We start from the raw sequence: 16945 nt of genomic DNA on the forward strand, positions 1-16945 counted from the left end.
GCTTTGCTCACGGCTCCAATGCCAAGTGAAGATTTCTGCACATAGCCTATTACCACCGCCATCTTGAACAAGGCGTACATCAAGAGATATAAACTAGAGTATTTATAACAACATTATTTGTAAGTATAGATGAATGATTGCTGTGGCTTGAACGTCCACCAGGAGGAAGGTGGCTAAAATGTGATATGTTTGTACAAGGCAATCTGTGCAGCCAAACAGAGGAATGAAGGGTTGTTAAACCCATCACCTCCAAGGATGCTCAGAAATGCAGTATTATTTCTTGAAAGTAAAGCACAGAAGAATTCATACATCAGGACTTTCGTTTCTATAAATGTCAAAAACATATGAAGACAGAATTGAAAGAGACACATGTACCCCAATGTTCATCGCAGCACTGTTTATAATAGCCAGGACATGGAAGCAACCTAGATGTCCATCAGCAGATGAATGGATAAGAAAGCTGTGGTACATATACACAATGGAGTATTACTCAGCAATTAGAAAGAATACGTTTGAATCAGTTCTAATGAGGGTTAGAACTGGAGCCTATTATACAGAGTGAAGTAAGCCAGAAAGAAAAACACCAATATAGTATACTAACACATATATATGGAATTTAGAAAGATGGTAACAATAACCCTGTATACGAGACAGCAAAAAAGACACTGATGTATAGAACAGTCTTTTGGACTCTGTGGGAGAGGGAGAGGGAGAGGGTGGGATGATTTGGGAGAATGGCATTGAAACATGTATAATATCATGTATGAAACGAGTCGCCAGTCCAGGTTCGATGCACGATACTGGATGCTTGGGGCTGGGGCACTGGGACGACCCAGAGGGATAGTGTGGGGAGGGAGGAGGGAGGAGGGTTCAGGATGGGGAACACATGTATACCTGTGGCGGATTCATTTTGATATATGACAAAACCAATACAATATTGTAAAGTTAAAAAATAAAATAAAATTAAAAAAAAAACAACTTAAAAAAAACAACAACATATGAAGCCAAGTGATATGTTGATTAGGGGCCCTCCCATACCTAGGGACTAAGCCTGCAGAGTAAGCATGGTAATGGATAACACAAAATTCAGGACAGTGGCCAACTCTGGGAAGTAGGAACAGGGATAATTTGGGAGAAGAACACACAGAAATACCATGAATGACGTTTTTAAACCTTGAGTGCGTGGGACTCTACTCGTTATTTGCTCTCTCAGTGGTATATATCCATTATATATACTCTTTGTATGTATCATGTGTCTTAAAATAAACTTAAAAAATATATTACTCTCTCATCAAGGTGCTTTATTCTGATAACTTGAGATGAAGTTCTTCTAATTGTCCAGTGGGACCTTAGGTTCCTGTTCAGCCCTGGTGCTGTAATGGATGGAGAGAAATGAGAAGTGTGACTTTCATGAATTGCTAAAACACAGCACTCGTTTAGTGGCTAACTCACGTGCAACTACTTTTTGTGACTCCATAGACTAGCCCACCAGACTCCTTTGTCCATGGAATTTCCCAGGCAGTGATAATGAAGTGAGTTGCCACTTCCTTCCCCAAAACAAAGCACACTATAACGTATAAACCCTCCCATGTGTGTGTGTGTGTGTGCACGCTAAGTCACTCTAGTCATGTCCAACTCTTTGCGACTGTATTTTGCCAGGCAACTCTGTCCATGGGATTCTCTAGGCAAGAATACTGGAGCATGTTGCCATTTCTCCTCTAAGGGAACTTCCTGACCCAGGGGTAGAACTCACATCTCCAGTTTGTCCTGCATTAGAGGTGGCTTGCTTATTGCTGAGCCATCAGGGAAGCCCCATTCCCTCTCAAACAATGCCCTAAAATAAACCTGAGAAATGTTAAGTGAACCTTTTCAAATCCTCAATGATTTAACCCTTATTTGATGAATAATATTTTATATGAATGTGTTCATTGATGAAACAGTTTGAATGTCATTTAAAAAAAAAAATGACTAAGGACTGGGAGCAGAGAGTAAGAAACCTCTGGGGCAGTAGGTCACACATTCCCCTTCCGTCTGTGCCCCTGGAGGATGGTGGCTGTGGACACTTTGCCGCTGAATCCTGAGCATCCAGCGTAATCGTTACTACGTCAGTTACCTTTCCTGTTTCAGGCGAACCTGGTGAAGCTTCTTCTGATGCATCAAGCAAATCCACACCTTCTGAACTGCCATGAGGAGAAGGCTTCGGGTAAGCCATGAACATCATAACGGGCCCCTTTCCGTCATCCTGGAGTGGCTGGCCCATCTCTACCCCAGCCACGGCATGAGTCAGTGTCTCCTGGGACGCTTTGTGAATCCTCCCCACCCCCCACTTCACGCCAGCCAAGCATGTGTCACTGATTCCTGCACACTGCTCTGCTACGGGAGTCTCTTAGAGGACAGTTAGCCTTTACTGAAGTGACTTAGCAGCGGCGGCAGCGTTTACAGGGATCATTGCATCGTACTGCACTGCAATGTGCTTTTGAGGCTTTAAATTTTCTGGGCAGTGATTCTTGCACTGTCGCTCACTTTAAAATACATTTTCTAGAATACATGCTTGTTCCTTAGGGTATTCTAAAATGGTAATAGTATTTTTTTCTTTCTGCACAAATATTTATACTGCAGGCAATAAAGACTAGTGTTACCAACCAAATTTAAAACTTTGACAATCTTAATGTTGCTTATTTTCTAATAAATACCTTTTGAAGTTTTCTAGAGTTCTTTCTGCCACTCTTTTAAAACCTGAGTGCTACATTAATTTTCTAATTTTTAAAAGTTGACAACAATGTTACTACCTGTAAGGTGTTTTAGTATATTAAAAAATAAAAGTTCTAAGTAACAAAGAGAAAAATCTAGCAAAAGTAACAAAATGATATAAAATTTTTGAAAGTAGTAATTGATCTGAATAACATAAATATACTTATTCTTCTCATTTTTATTCCTCTAGTGACCTAAAAGCTTGTCACGCCTGAACTTAATTTCATTTCAATCACCTTGGGTGTCTCAAGGCGAAGTATGATTACCTGATAAACCTCCAAGTTAAGACACAATGCTCTATTTCTTATTTTATTGGAATTAAGTATCATTGTCTAATGTTTATTCATCTAATTTGCTGAAAATAGACTGAAGACTTAACTAACCACTGTAAGATAGCTTAATAGTTTCAAACTTCAGAATCACGTTAATATTAATGATAGGGTAGTAATCTTACCATTATCTACAAAAATATGTGCTTAATGGTAAATATGAAAAGAGTAAATAGAAATTTGTAGCTTTTTCCATTCCTTTTCCAAACATTTTTATTGGAAATTCAAGTCATGTCCTCTGTTAACTCTAGTTCTAATAGAAGGTGACGTTTTTCCAGGATCGTAATTCTGGCGTTTCTCCTGGAGAATAGTGTATATGATTGACCTCAGACTGCAGGGACCCCTGTCTGTCACACTTTGACCTTTCAGGTCTAGTATCAACTTGCCAAAAAAGAGAGACCCAAGGCGATTGGCAGGGACAGTCCCAGAGCCCCAGGAGTGACTAACCTGCTGGTCTAGACTCGCCCCGGCCGCCGCAGGCCTTGTGTCTGATGAGCCTCAGACAGTTTTGCCTGCTTTGCTCACGCAGCATCTAGCATCCGCGTAATCCTTTTTCCATGCCGTGTTGATCACAGGGGACATCGTGATGGGTGCAAAGTAGATTCTTAGTAAACATTGCTGATTGAATGAAAATACTTCTCACACACACGAGGGACAGAGGACTTCGAGGCAGTGAGAAGCTTCAAGCAGACACAGGGTACACGGCATCTCATGCAACTGTAAGAGCGAGGAGTTAGATAATAGTGCAAAGGACAGTGAGCGACACACCCATTTGCCTGAGCACAGAAAAACCATTTCATCACTGCTACATTCTATTCTTGCTATTTTGTGTTCTTTGAATTTGGAATGAACACATGAAGGACTATCCAGGGGATAAAAGCAGTTTGACGTAGCGCTGTTTCTTGGTACAGAAATAATCTCCCCAGATGAGGGCCCTGAGCTGTCTCCTACTCATTACACAGGAATGATTTGATCTAAAGCAAATGATGATCAAATCCTGGCTTAAATATCTTCTTGCAGTAGGTGAGTTACTTCACCCAGCCTGTAAAGCCATGTAACTCAAGTTCATGGACACGGGAGGTTACACAATTTAGTCGTGAGGGTCCAAAAGGAGCAGCTGTGGTCATCAGGTTTCTAATTGTTATTAATGTGACTTTTTCTTCAGGATGTGCTGATTTTCAGTTTCAGTTGCTAACAAGCGTAAATCTGATTAATGCACATCTATAGTGCTGCCCGAGAATGTTCGGATGTCATTGTTAATGTGTGATTTGTAGGGAAATATGATTATTTTTATTTCTTATTGAAAGTGAAAACTAGGCTATGGAGAGAGGCCAGACCCACTGTTTTTTAAAGGCACAACCGAGTATTTACTTGTCCATCTGCCCACTTAGAAGAATGCCTGTAGAATGCCTGTTGCCCGTTTTATAAGCGCCCAGTTGTTGGGAGGGTACAGCTCTTTTCCTCTCTTGACTCATATTCACCAGGATGAAGGGAGATTCTCATGGAGGAAAACCGACTTTAAGTTCTGTCAAGCCTGGCTTCTCAGTGATTTCGCATTTTACCCGTGACCACTCCATGAACATTATTTTTATATTTGTTCTTTTCATTTGTAATTAAATATGCACTCACTGATGTACTAAGGAATGGTCTTTCACAATGGTGACGCTGCCATTGCATTCCCACCGTGGACTTTTCATGTTTTTCGTTTTGCTTCGTGTGTTGATAAGTCGTAGCATGGTAAGCGTAGCAGGGTCATTGAAAGGGAGCGGTTTCCTGTGACGTTAGCACTCACTGGCTCCGATCGCCTCTTGGTTTCTTGCAGACGTCGCCGCGTCGGAGTTGATTGAGGAAATGCTGCTGAAGGCCGAGTCTGCCTGGGAAGGAAAAACGCAGGCGTCTCTCTGTGTTCAGACCTTGGCCCAAGAGGACCCTTATGAAGAGATCGTCCCTGACCTTCCGGTCCTTCCCAGCAAGCTGTGAGTGCCTCCTCCCTGATCACAAAGTCGTCGACCTCACTCCCGAGGACTCAGTCTTCCTCCTTGGGCATCCTCTCTAGTCACCTGTCATCTTTCAGTGAACGTTAAGCCTGTCTCGCAGCCAAAAGTTAGAGCCTGCCTATCGGTGTTTGCTGAAAGATGCTTGTGGACAGTAGATAAGTCAGGCGTGAAAACCCTCTGATGTTTAAGCATCACCATTTCAGTCCTTCATGCAGTTTGTCATCATGAGACCAATGATAGCATTTTTAAGTACATTCCATATTTCTAACTGAACCAATAACTATCTAACGAGAAACCAAGAGATTTCCAGTAACTATCATCATGGCTAAATTTGCTCAAGTAGGGAATATTAATACAAATGAAGTGAAGTGAAGGTCACTCAGTCATGTCTGACTCTTTGTGACCCCATGGACTATATAGTCCGTGGAATTCTCCAGGCCAGAATCCTGGAGTGGGCAGCCTTTCCCTTCTCTGGGGGATCTTCTTGACCCAGGGATCAAACCCAGATCTCCCACATTGCAGGTGGATTCTTTACCAGATGAGCCACAAGGGAAGCCCTGGAATACTGGAGTGGATAACCTATCCCTTTTCCAGGGATCTTCACGACCCAGGAATCAAAGCAGGGTCTCTGCATTGCAGGCGGGTTCTTTACCAACTAAGCTATGAGGGAATTAATACAAATAGTCACTGTTTTCTGTCTTAAGTATAAAACTAATGATTTCTTACTATCTAAAGTATGTCCTAAAGACTGACATATGCTATAAACAAGGTGAAACTTAAAAACATTATGCTAAATGAAGAAAGTCAGACACAGGAGGCCACATAGTGTATTACTGAATTTATAATGAAATGCCTGGGATTAGCAAATGCACCGAGACAGAAGGTACATTAGTAGTTGGATGAGCAGGGTGAGGGGAAAATGGGAAGTAACTCTGAATGGATATGGGGTTTCTTTAGGGAAATGATGGAAATTTTCTGGAAGTAGATGAGATGGTTACACACATTTGTGAACGTGCTAAAAAGCACTGACTTGTACTCCATGAAAGTGTGAATTTTGTGCTACGTAGATTATATCTCGGTAAGATACATGCACGAGGGAAAAATATTTCAGACTAAAGCAAAAATCTGCTGCATACAATCAGTGGGACCTTGAGGAAGGTGCTTCCCATCTCCGAATCTGTTTTGTCAGGCAGTGGAGATTAAGTCTAATGTTAAGACTTTCTTCGGGGATAAAATCAAAAATTATATTGAAGAGCAACTCAAGTGACAGGTAAACTTGTTTAGTTTAACAACTAAGATATTTTGTAAAGTTTCTTTTATCATTCATGATTCTATCTTTGTAGTGTTAGAAATAAATATGAACTGGAATAAACAGGATGAAAATAACTAGGTATAGTTATGTTTTAAGGCAAAAATTCTTAATTTCTATAGTTGACTTTCAGACCTTGTTTTAGTGTGGGAAGGAAAAATGTGGACATCTGAAGTCTCCTTGGGCAAACTTTGGGAGATAGTGAGGGACAGGGAAGCCTGGTGTGCTGCAGTCCATGGGGTCCCAAAGGGTCAGACACGACTGAGCAGCTGAACAAAAACAACAACCTCAGCTATAAAGAAGCCCACAAACATTATGAATGAGAACACTTTCTTTAAAGCTGGTAAATGCGTGTATTTTTTAGAGAAAAAATAAGACTAGCTGTTGATTTTTATCACAGTTTCACAGTGGTGATTGATTTGGGCAACAATTTACTGAGCTACGTTGGGACATTTTCAAGTAGAGGCCATGCATGAAGTGAATCAGACAATTGACATGATTGACAGGAAACAGAAATGTATTTCTTTAAAAATCTCTTAGGCGTCATTTACAAAGCAGCATTTCTCTCCTAACCACCAGTAGTGTGGGAGTCAGTGGTTACAACACCCAGCGTCTGGGGCAGGTTTGGGTCTCTGTCTGCTCTCCTCACCATTGCTGAGATCTTCTGCAAGCTCCCCTCCTTTTTTTTCCCCTTTCCTTATTTTTCCCAGGACAGATCAGGGCATATTCATTGATAGGAGAAGCATAGAGTTATAAAGAACTTAAAATGTCTTCTCTCCTCCATATAATCTACAGTTTCTCTTCTATAATTTTTTCTTCTCCCACTTTTTATCTCTAGTCCTCGTTATGAAGATTTAACAAATAAAACCTCATCTGAATTACAGTTGCCCATCTTTCTTCATCATTTAAACCCCCAGCTTCCTATTTCCTTTAAAAAAATTAATTTATTTTAATTGGAGGCTAATTACTTTACAATATTGTGGTGGTTTTTGCCATGCATCGACATGAATCAGCCACAGGTGTACCTGTGTCCCCTGCTCCAAAGCCTCCCTCCCACCTCCCTCCCCATCCCATCCCTCTGGGTTGTCCCAGTGCACCAGCTTTGAGAGCCCTGTTTCATGCATCAAACTTGATCTGGTCATCTATTTCACATATGGTAATATACATGTTTCAATGCTATTCTCTCAAATCATTGTGCCCTCACCTTCTCCCAGAGTCCAAAAGTCTGTTCTTTATATTTGTGTTTATTTTACTGTCTTGTACATAGGGTTGTCATTACCATCTTTCTAAATTTCATATAAATGTGTTAATATACTGTATTGGTGTTTTTCTTTCTGACTTACTTCACTCTGCATAATAGGCTCCAGTTTTATCCACCTCATTAGAACTGACTCAAATGTGTTCTTTTTAATAGCTTGAGTAATATTCCATTGTGTTTATATACCAAAACTTTCTTATCCATTCTTCTACCAATAAACATCTAGCTCACCTCCATGTCCTGGCTATTATAAACAGTGCTGCAATGAACATTGGGGTACAGGTGTCTCTTTCAATTCTGGTTTCCTTTCTCTTTCAGTTCTGGTTTCCTCAGTGTGTATGCCCAGCAGTGGGATTGCTGGGTCATATGGCAGTTCTATTTCCAGGTTTTTTAAGGAATCTCCATACTCTTGTCCATAGTGGCCATACTAGTTTGGATTCCCACCAACACACCCTCTCCAGCATTTATTGTTTGTAGACTTTTTTGGTAGCAGCCATTCTGACCAGCATGAAATGGTACTTTACTGTGGTTTTGATTTGCATTTCTCTGATAATGAGTGATGCTCAGCATCTTTTCATGTGTTTTTTAGCCATCTGTATATCTTCTTTGGAGAAATGTCTGTTTAGTTCTTTGGCCCATTTTTTGATTGGGTCGTTTATTTTTCTGGTATTGAGCTGCATGAGCTGCTTGTATATTTTTGAGATTAATTCTCTGTCAGTTGTTTCATTTACTATTATTTTCTCTCATTCTTAAGGTTGTCTTTTCACCTTGCTTATAGTTTCCTTCATTGTGCAAAAGCTTTTAATTAGGTCCCATTGGTTTATTTTTGCCTTTATTTCCATTACTATGGGAGGTGGATCATAAAGGATCTTGCTATGATTTCTGAGCAAGCAAGTGAGTGTTCTGCCTATGTTTTCCTCATTTTATAGTTTCTGGTCTTACATTTATATCTTTAATCCATTTTGAGTTTATTTTTGTGTATGGTGTTAGAAAGGGTTCTAGTTTCATTCTTCTACAGGTGGTTGACCAGGTTTCCCAGCACCACTTGTTAAAGAGATTGTCTTGTATATTCTTGCCTCCTTTATCAAAAATAAGATGTCCATAGGTGTGGGATTCATTTCTGTGCTTTCTGTTTTATTCCATCGATCTATATTTCTGTCTTTGTGCCAGTACCATACTGTCTTGATGACTATAGCTTTGCAGTATAGTCTGGAATCAGGCAGGTTGACTCCTCCAGTTCCATTCTTCTTTCTCAAGATTGCTTTGGCTATTTGAGGTTTTTTGTGTTTCCATACAAATTGTGAAATTATTTGTTCTAATTCTGTGAAAAATACCTTTGGTAGCTTGATAAGTATTGCATTGAATCTATAGATTGCTTTGGGTAGTATACTCACTTTCACTATATTGATTCTTCTGATCCATGAACATGGTATACTTATCCATCTATTTGTCTCATCTTTGATTTCTTTCATCAGTGTTTTATAGTTTTCTATATATAGGTCTTTTGTTTGCTTAGGTAAATTTATTCCTACATATTTTATTCTTTTTGTTGCAATGGTGAATGGATTGCTTCCTTAATTTCTCTTTCTGTTTTCTCATTGTTAGTGTACAGGAATGCAAGGGATTTCTGTGTATTAATTTTATATCCTGCAACTTTATTCATTGATTAGCTCTAGTAATTTTTTGGTGGTGACTGTAGGGTTTTCTATGTAGAGGATCATCTGCAAGCAATGAGAGTTTTACTTCTTTTCCAATCTGAATTCCTTTCATTTCTTTTACTTCTCTGATTGCTGTGGCTAAAATTTCCAAAACTGTGTTGAATAGTAGTGATGAAAGTGGGCACCCTTGTCTTGTTCCTGACTTTAGAGGAAATGTTCTCAATTTTTTGCCACTGAAGATAATACTTGCTGTGGGTTTATTGTAGATGGCTTTTATTATGTTGAGGTATGTTCCTTCTTTGCCTACTTTCTGGAGAGCTTTTATCATAAATGGGTGTTTAATTTTGCAAAGGCTTTCTCTGCATCTATTGAGATAATCATATCTCAAATTGAACTTTATCTCAATTTGTTAATGTGGTGTATCACATTGATTGATTTGCAGATATTGAGGAATCCTTGCTTCCCTTGGATAAAGCGCACTTGGTCGTGATGTATGACCTTTTTAGGATGTTGTTGGATTCCGTTTGCTAGAATTTTGTTGAGGCTGCCATCACCCTAATACCAAAACCAGACAAAGAAAGAAAACTACCTTTTGCCTTCAGGGGAAAGGTAAAATGAACAAGTCAACTTAGCAATGCAAAAGGAAATAGGATCTTTGCATCTATGTTCATCCGTGATATTGGCCTGTAGTTTTCTTTGTCTGGTTTTGGTATTAGGGTGATGGTGGCCTCAACAAAATTCTCGCTCACGGTCCTTGCCGTCTTCTGTGAACTCGCTTTCTGAACAGAGATGCCCATAGGATTAGAACAAGATGGGGCCACTGTTTTCCATCTGTCCACGTCTTATCCACCCAACCCTTTGACCTGGTTCACTCTGAGCATCTAAAATCCAATGATGCGATTTCAGGATAAGGATGGGGGCTTTGAGCCAGCCTAACCTCTGTTCCTCGTTGATAAACATACCGATACACTAGGATGATAATGTGCCCTTGCTCCATGGAAAGAGGGCACAGGACCTGACTTTAGGGCCCTCCAAGACCTTACCTTGTGTGTCTGTTTATCTTGGTCTGTATACTTCATGTTGAAGCTCCCAAAAAGTTGGTTTGGGATGTTATGGGAAAACCCAAATGAAGTTTGTAGCCATGCAGTTTTAAGTATAAGGCTTTCTTAAGTCATTCCAGGGAACCATCTAACCTGAGAAAGTTTGAGGGAACACCTGAATTTGTAGCTAGTTGGCTCCAAAGTGCAGGTGGCCTGGGAATGCCCAGACCTGTGGCTGACATCCGAAGTGGGACTGACTTGCTGAGGACGGTGCCCTTACCTTGGGGGTTCATGCTGACTCTAGGTGGTCCATCTGTGTCGGAAACACGCTGTCATACAACACAGGATGATGCGGGTGGCCCGTGTCTTGTGGGCTTGTTCTCAATGATTAAGCGACTGTGTAACTCCTGACGTATTCAGAAACTCCCTTCGTAATGCACAGCACTTCTGGATTCAACTTACTTTAAGAGACTTTTTTAAAGTTTCTTTGGTGATAATTGTTGAGAACTCCTCTAAGGTGAATGAGACTATCCTCAGATGAATGTCTTCAGATCAAATCAGATCAGTCGCTCAGTCTTGTCCGACTCTTTGCGACCCCATGAATCGAAGCACGCCAGGCCTCCCTGTCCATCACCAGCTCCCGGAGTTCACTGAGACTCATGTCCGAGTCAGTGATGCCATCCAGCCATCTCATCCTCTGTTGTCCCCTTCTCCTCTTGCCCCCAATCCCTCCCAGCATCAGAGTCTTTTCCAATGAGTCAACTCTTTGCATGAGGTGGCCAAAATACTGGAGTTTCAGCTTTAGCATCATTCCTTCCAAAGAACACCCAGGGCTGATCTCCTTCAGAATGGACTGGTTGGATCTCCTTGCAGTCCAAGGGACTCTCAAGAGTCTTCTCCAACACCACAGTTCAAAAGCATCAATTCTTCGGTGCTCAGCCTTCTTCACAGTCCAACTCTCACATCCATACATGACCACAGGAAAAACCATAGCCTTGACTAGATGAACCTTTGTTGGCCAAGTAATGTCTCTGCTTTTGAATATGCTATCTAGGTGGGTCATAACTTTCCTTCCAAGGAGTAAGCGTCTTTGAATTTCATGGCTGCAGTCACCATCTGCAGTGATTTTGGAGCCCAGAAAAAATAAAGTCTGCCACTGTTTCCACTGTTTCCCCATCTATCTCCCATGAAGTGATGGGACCGGATGCCATGGTCTTTGTTTTCTGAATGTTGAGCTTTAAGCCAACTTTTTCACTCTCCACTTTCACTTTCATCAAGAGGCTTTTGAGTTCCTCTTCACTTTCTGCCATAAGGGTGGTGTCATCTGCATATCTGAGGTTATTGATATTTCTCCCGGCAATTTGATTCCAGCTTGTGTTTCTTCCAGTCCAGCATTTCTCATGATGTACTCTGCATATAAGTTAAATAAACAGGGTGACAATATACAGCCTTGATGTACTCCTTTTCCTATTTGGAACCAGTCTGTTGTTCCATTTGCAGTTCTAACTGTTGCTTCCTGACCTGCATACAAATTTCTCAAGAGGCAGATCAGGTGGTCTGGTATTCCCATCTCTTTCAGAATTTTCCACAGTTTATTGTGATCCACACAGTCAAAGGCTTTGGCATAGTCAATAAAGCAGAAATAGATGTTTTTCTGGAACTCTCTTGCTTTTTCGATGATCCAGAGGATGTTGACAATTTGATCTCTGATTCCTCTGCCTTTTCTAAAACCAGCTTGAACATCAGGAAGTTCACGGTTCACATATTGCTGAAGCCTGGCTTGGAGAATTTTGAGCATTACTTTACTAGCGTGTGAGATGAGTGCAATTGTGTGGTAGTTTGAGCATTCTTTGGCATTGCCTTTCTTTGGGATTGGAATGAAAACTGCCCTTTTCCAGTCCTGTGGCCACTGCTGAGTTTTCCAAATTTGCTGGCATATTGAGTGCAGCACTTTCACAGCATCGTCTTTCAGGATTTGGAATAGCTCAACTGGAATTCCATCACCTCCACTAGCTTTATTCGTAGTGATGCTTTATAAGGCCCTCTTGACTTCACATTCCAGGATGTCTGGCTCTAGGTCAGTGATCACACCATTGTGATTATCTGGGTCATGAAGATCTTTTTTGTACAGTTCTTCTGTGTATTCTTGCCATCTCTTCTTAATATCTTCTGCTTCTGTTAGGTCCATACCATTTCTGTCCTTTATCGAGCCCATCTTTGCATGAATGTCTTAAAAACAGTATTATTTCAAATCCAACCACAAGTGACACACTGACATTTTTATTTTTGTTTTAGTGACAAGTGATATTTTACCAAAGTGGTTTTTTAAGTTGTAGGTTTTTCTTACAAAACCTAAGGTTGATTTTTTTTGTTGTTGTTTTTTCTGGGGGGGTGTCAACAATAGCAATTAATTGAAACACTTTCCAAGAAATGTTTCATTCCACATTAAGCTTTGGTTAATTATTTTATTTCATTGATGCAGAAGAACTCCAATTCCCTGTAATAATTTATGTAGCTATGTTCCTAAGATTAAAATTGGGAACTATCTACTTGGTCCATTACTTTAACCATCAAAATAACTGAATCACATTTGCCATTTCTCAACATTTGTTTCTATTAAGTTTTCTTCCCTTATGGGCCAAATGTATCTCAATATAGTCCATTTTATTTCTTCTCTTTAGTTTTCTAAAACTGCCTGAGTTATAATGGGCAATAATTGTTGCCTTCGTTAGTTTTATGATGTTCCTCTTTCAATTTTCAGAAATAGAATCCCAGTTCCTCCAGGCACACTTGCTCTGCATGAAACGCCTTTTATGTTCATAGAAATAAGTAAGTCTTGAACAAATCCAGTTGAGTTCAGAAACTGGGCGTGTGCTGGTGTAGGCCAATCTAATTTCTTCCACAGTCGAGTTAAATTTACCTCTCTGCATCGATCTAAAGTACCCTTGGCTGGTAGCTCTTTCATTTTCTTGATGTTTATGGAGGCTGCCTTACCAAAAGCCTTCTTCTAGAAAGTAAACTATTTAATCCTATTTTTTCTTTCTCACTGATGGATGTCTAGCTACAATTTTTTTTGTAATCAGAATTCTTTTTCATTGAAGAAAATATGAAGAGTGTATAAGTATGACAGTAATCTCTTGTTAGCATCAAAGAAAAAGTGCACCAGAAAAGTCAGTAAATACTTAATTCAAGAGGATGGCAGACCCACTGGATGAGGAAATGGCAAACCCATTCCATATTCTTTCCTGGGAAATCCCATGGATAGAGGAGGCTGGCGAGCTGCAGTCTAGGGGGTCACAAAGAGTGGTACGCGACTGAGTGGCTGAGCACACACATGCACAGCAGTAGGGAAGAGAGATTGAGAGTAAGGGCCAGAAAGCTTGATAGTGCCGGGCTTAGAGGAAAAGTGCTGGAGGAAGTTAACCAGAGCTGGTCGGAGTGATGAGGCATGAGTTTGCTCGCTGGTGTTTATGGAAGTCAGGCTCCTGCCCTCTGGCAGTGACAGGGAGACCAGGGGCCTCTGTCATGAGGATTGCGTCTCGGAAGGGTGGCTGTCAGTTCCTGCAGACAGAACCCCTGGGTTGTAAGCCTGGGCGTGCGTGGGTGCTAAGTCGCTTCAGTCGTGTCTGACTCTTTGTGACTCTATGGACCGTAGACTGCCAGGCTCCTCTGTCCATGGGATTCTCCAGGCAAGAAGACTGGAGTGGGCTGCCATGCCCTCCTCCAGGGGATCTTTACTAGGGAAGCCATTCTTCCCAGGGACTGAGCCCTGTCTTTTACATCTCCTGCATTGGCAGGCAGGTTCTTTACCACTGGAGCCACCTGGGAAGCCCTTGTAAGCCTGGGAGGGGTTTACATCTCAAAGGCAGGCAGAGAAAAAAAAAATCATGATCTTAAGATCTTTAAAGTAATTTCTCTAAGAAGTGAAGGGTCAGGGATCCAGAGCAGGGAGAAGCTCCGTTGGAATGAGAGCAATGGTACTGCCTTCTTCAGCATGAGTCTATCTTTTTGATGCAAACTGCTATTCACTGGGCATATTTCTTCATATGCTTTATATGTTTCTTGTTTATGAAGCTGAATTCTTCTTTCTATATAATTGCAACTTATTTTTTAAATTAATCTTATATCAAATATTTTGCCACAATTTATAAAGGTTTAATGAGCATTAAAATACCCATGATTATTTTAAGAGTCTTCCTTTTTCTAAAAGAATAGAATTTTAATGTATGTTTATATTCGACAAATGGATAATCAGTGAAAAACTAAATATATAGACGTTAACACGGGGATGCTATTGTTAACCACAGTGATTATGGATAAAACGTGTTCTGTTTAAAAACTAGAATAGAAACCTGAGGAAAAATTGTTCCATAGATGTCAAAACATTAACACATGCCATGAACCTAAGTACATGGTTTTCACTTTCTTACACAAAATATCTGCCTGACTAATTAATATGCTGTCTATCAACCCAACCAAATCATTGCAAGGCATTATTCTTACACGAATGAGGGTGTTCGTAACTAGCTGATCATAATTATTGTTGGTAGTAAGTCATAGGGTTTATAACCTGTGATCTTATTGAGTGTGTACATGATATTTTTAAATGCAGGTGAGTGTGTTAACATCACTGAATATTTGGACTTGAAATACATTTAGATATTCTAATTCCTGCATTTGGCAAAGGTGGAACTGAGGCTCAGGGATGCTAAAGGTCTTAGAAGGTCAGGTAGAAACCATATTGAGGTCAGGACTGACGTAGAATGAGGTCACTATACTATTCCTGGACCAGTCTTCTTTTCAAGTGTACCTTTCAAAGAGCCTTCTGTTAACACTGCGATTAGATTTGGGATGTGAAAGAAGTATTTCAGCTGTTTTAGTAAACTCACCAGTTCTTCCTTTTGTATGCGTGCGTGCTCAGTAGCTTCAGTCATGCCTAACTCTTTGTGACACGGTGGACTGTAGCCTGTCAGGCTTCTCTGTCCATGAGATTCTCTAGGCAACAATACTGGAATGAATTGCCATGCCCTGCTCCAGGGGATCTTCCCAACTCAGAAATCAAACCCAAGTCTTCTCTCCTGCATCTCCTGTATTGCAGGCAGATTCTTTACCACTGAGCCACGGGGAAAGCCTCATCTTCCGTTTCAGTCACTTCAGTTCAGTCAGTCACTCGTGTCCGACTGTTTGGGACCCCATGGACTGCTGCAAACCAAGCCTCCCTGTCCATCACCAACTCCCAGAGTTTACTCAAACTCAGGTCCATTGAGTCCGGGAGGCCATCCAACCATCTCATCCTCTGTCGTCCCCTTCTCCTCCTGCCTTGAATCTTTCCAGCATCAGGGTCTTTTCCAATGAGTCAGCTCTTTGCATCAGGTGGCCAAAAGATTGGAGTTTCAGCTTCGGCATCAGTCCTTCCAATGAATATTCAGGACTGATTTCCTTTAGGATAGACTGGTTGGATCTCCTTGCAGTCCAAGGGACTCTCAAGAGTTTTCTCCAACACCACAGTTCAAAAGCATCAGTTCTTCAGCGCTCAGCTTTCTTTATAGTCCAACTCTCACATCCATACATGACCACTGGAAAAACCGTAGCTTTGACTAGATGGACCTTTGCTGGCAAAGTAATGTCTCTGCTTTTTAATATGTTATCTGCTTTGGTCATAACTTTTCTTTGAAGGAACAAGCATCTTTTAATTTCATGCCTGAAGTCACCATCTGCAGTGATTTTGGAGCCCCCCAAAATAAAATCTCTCAACGTTTCCATTGTTTCCCCCATCTATTTGCCATGAAGTGATGGGACCAGATGACATGATCTTAGTTTTCTGAATGTTGAACTTTAAGCCAACTTTTGCACTCTCCTCTTTCACTTTCATCAAGAGGCTCTTTAGTTCTTCTTCGCTTTCTGCCATAAGGGTGGTGTCATCTGCACATCTGAGGCTATTGATACTTCTCCTGGCAATCTTGATTCCAGCTTGTGCTTCATCTAGCCCAGCATTTTTCATGATGTGCTCTGCATATAAGTTAAATAAGCAGGGTTACAATACACAGCCTTGACGTACTCTTTTTCCTATTTGGAACCAGTCTGTTCCATGTGGATGTGGAGCAGTTCTAACTGTTGCTTCCTGACCTGCATACAGATTTCTCAAGAGGCAGGTCAGGTGGTCTGGTATTCCCATCTCTTTCAGAATTTTCCACAGTTGATTGTGATCCACACAGTCATTGGCTTTGGCATAGTCAATAAAGCAGAAGTAGATGTTTTTGTTTTTGTTTTTTTATAGTGACATTTTTTTTTAATTTTTAATTTAATTTAATTTTTAAACTTTACATAATTGTATTAGTTTTGCCAAATATCAAAATGAATCCACCACAGGTGGCCAAATGTGTTCCCCATCCTGAACCCTCCTCCCTCCTCCCTCCCCATACCATCCCTCTGGGTCGTCCCAGTGCACTAGCCTCAAGCATCCAGTATCGTGCATCGAACCTGGACTGGCAACTCGTTTCATACATGATATTTTACATGTTTCAGTGCTATTCTCCGATGTTTTTCTGGAACTCTCTTGCTTTTCCGATGATCCAGCAGATGTTGCCAATTTGATCTCTGGTG

The 16945-nt window shown here is 40.8% G+C and overlaps 1 protein-coding gene across 1 annotated transcript in view; it reads left to right on the forward strand.

Moving 5' to 3' along the window:
• The window catches only part of MYO16 (myosin XVI), a 518261-nt gene that overhangs the window by 223980 nt on the left and 277336 nt on the right, over positions 1-16945 (forward strand). The window contains exons 8-9 of the mRNA XM_055543007.1: positions 2128-2203; positions 4903-5056. Coding sequence (XP_055398982.1) covers positions 2128-2203; positions 4903-5056 — 230 coding nt within the window. The remainder of the gene's footprint in view (positions 1-2127; positions 2204-4902; positions 5057-16945) is intronic.

The sequence above is a fragment of the Bubalus kerabau genome, chromosome 12 (assembly GCF_029407905.1).
Source record: "Bubalus kerabau isolate K-KA32 ecotype Philippines breed swamp buffalo chromosome 12, PCC_UOA_SB_1v2, whole genome shotgun sequence".
Taxonomy (NCBI): Eukaryota; Metazoa; Chordata; class Mammalia; order Artiodactyla; family Bovidae; genus Bubalus; species Bubalus kerabau.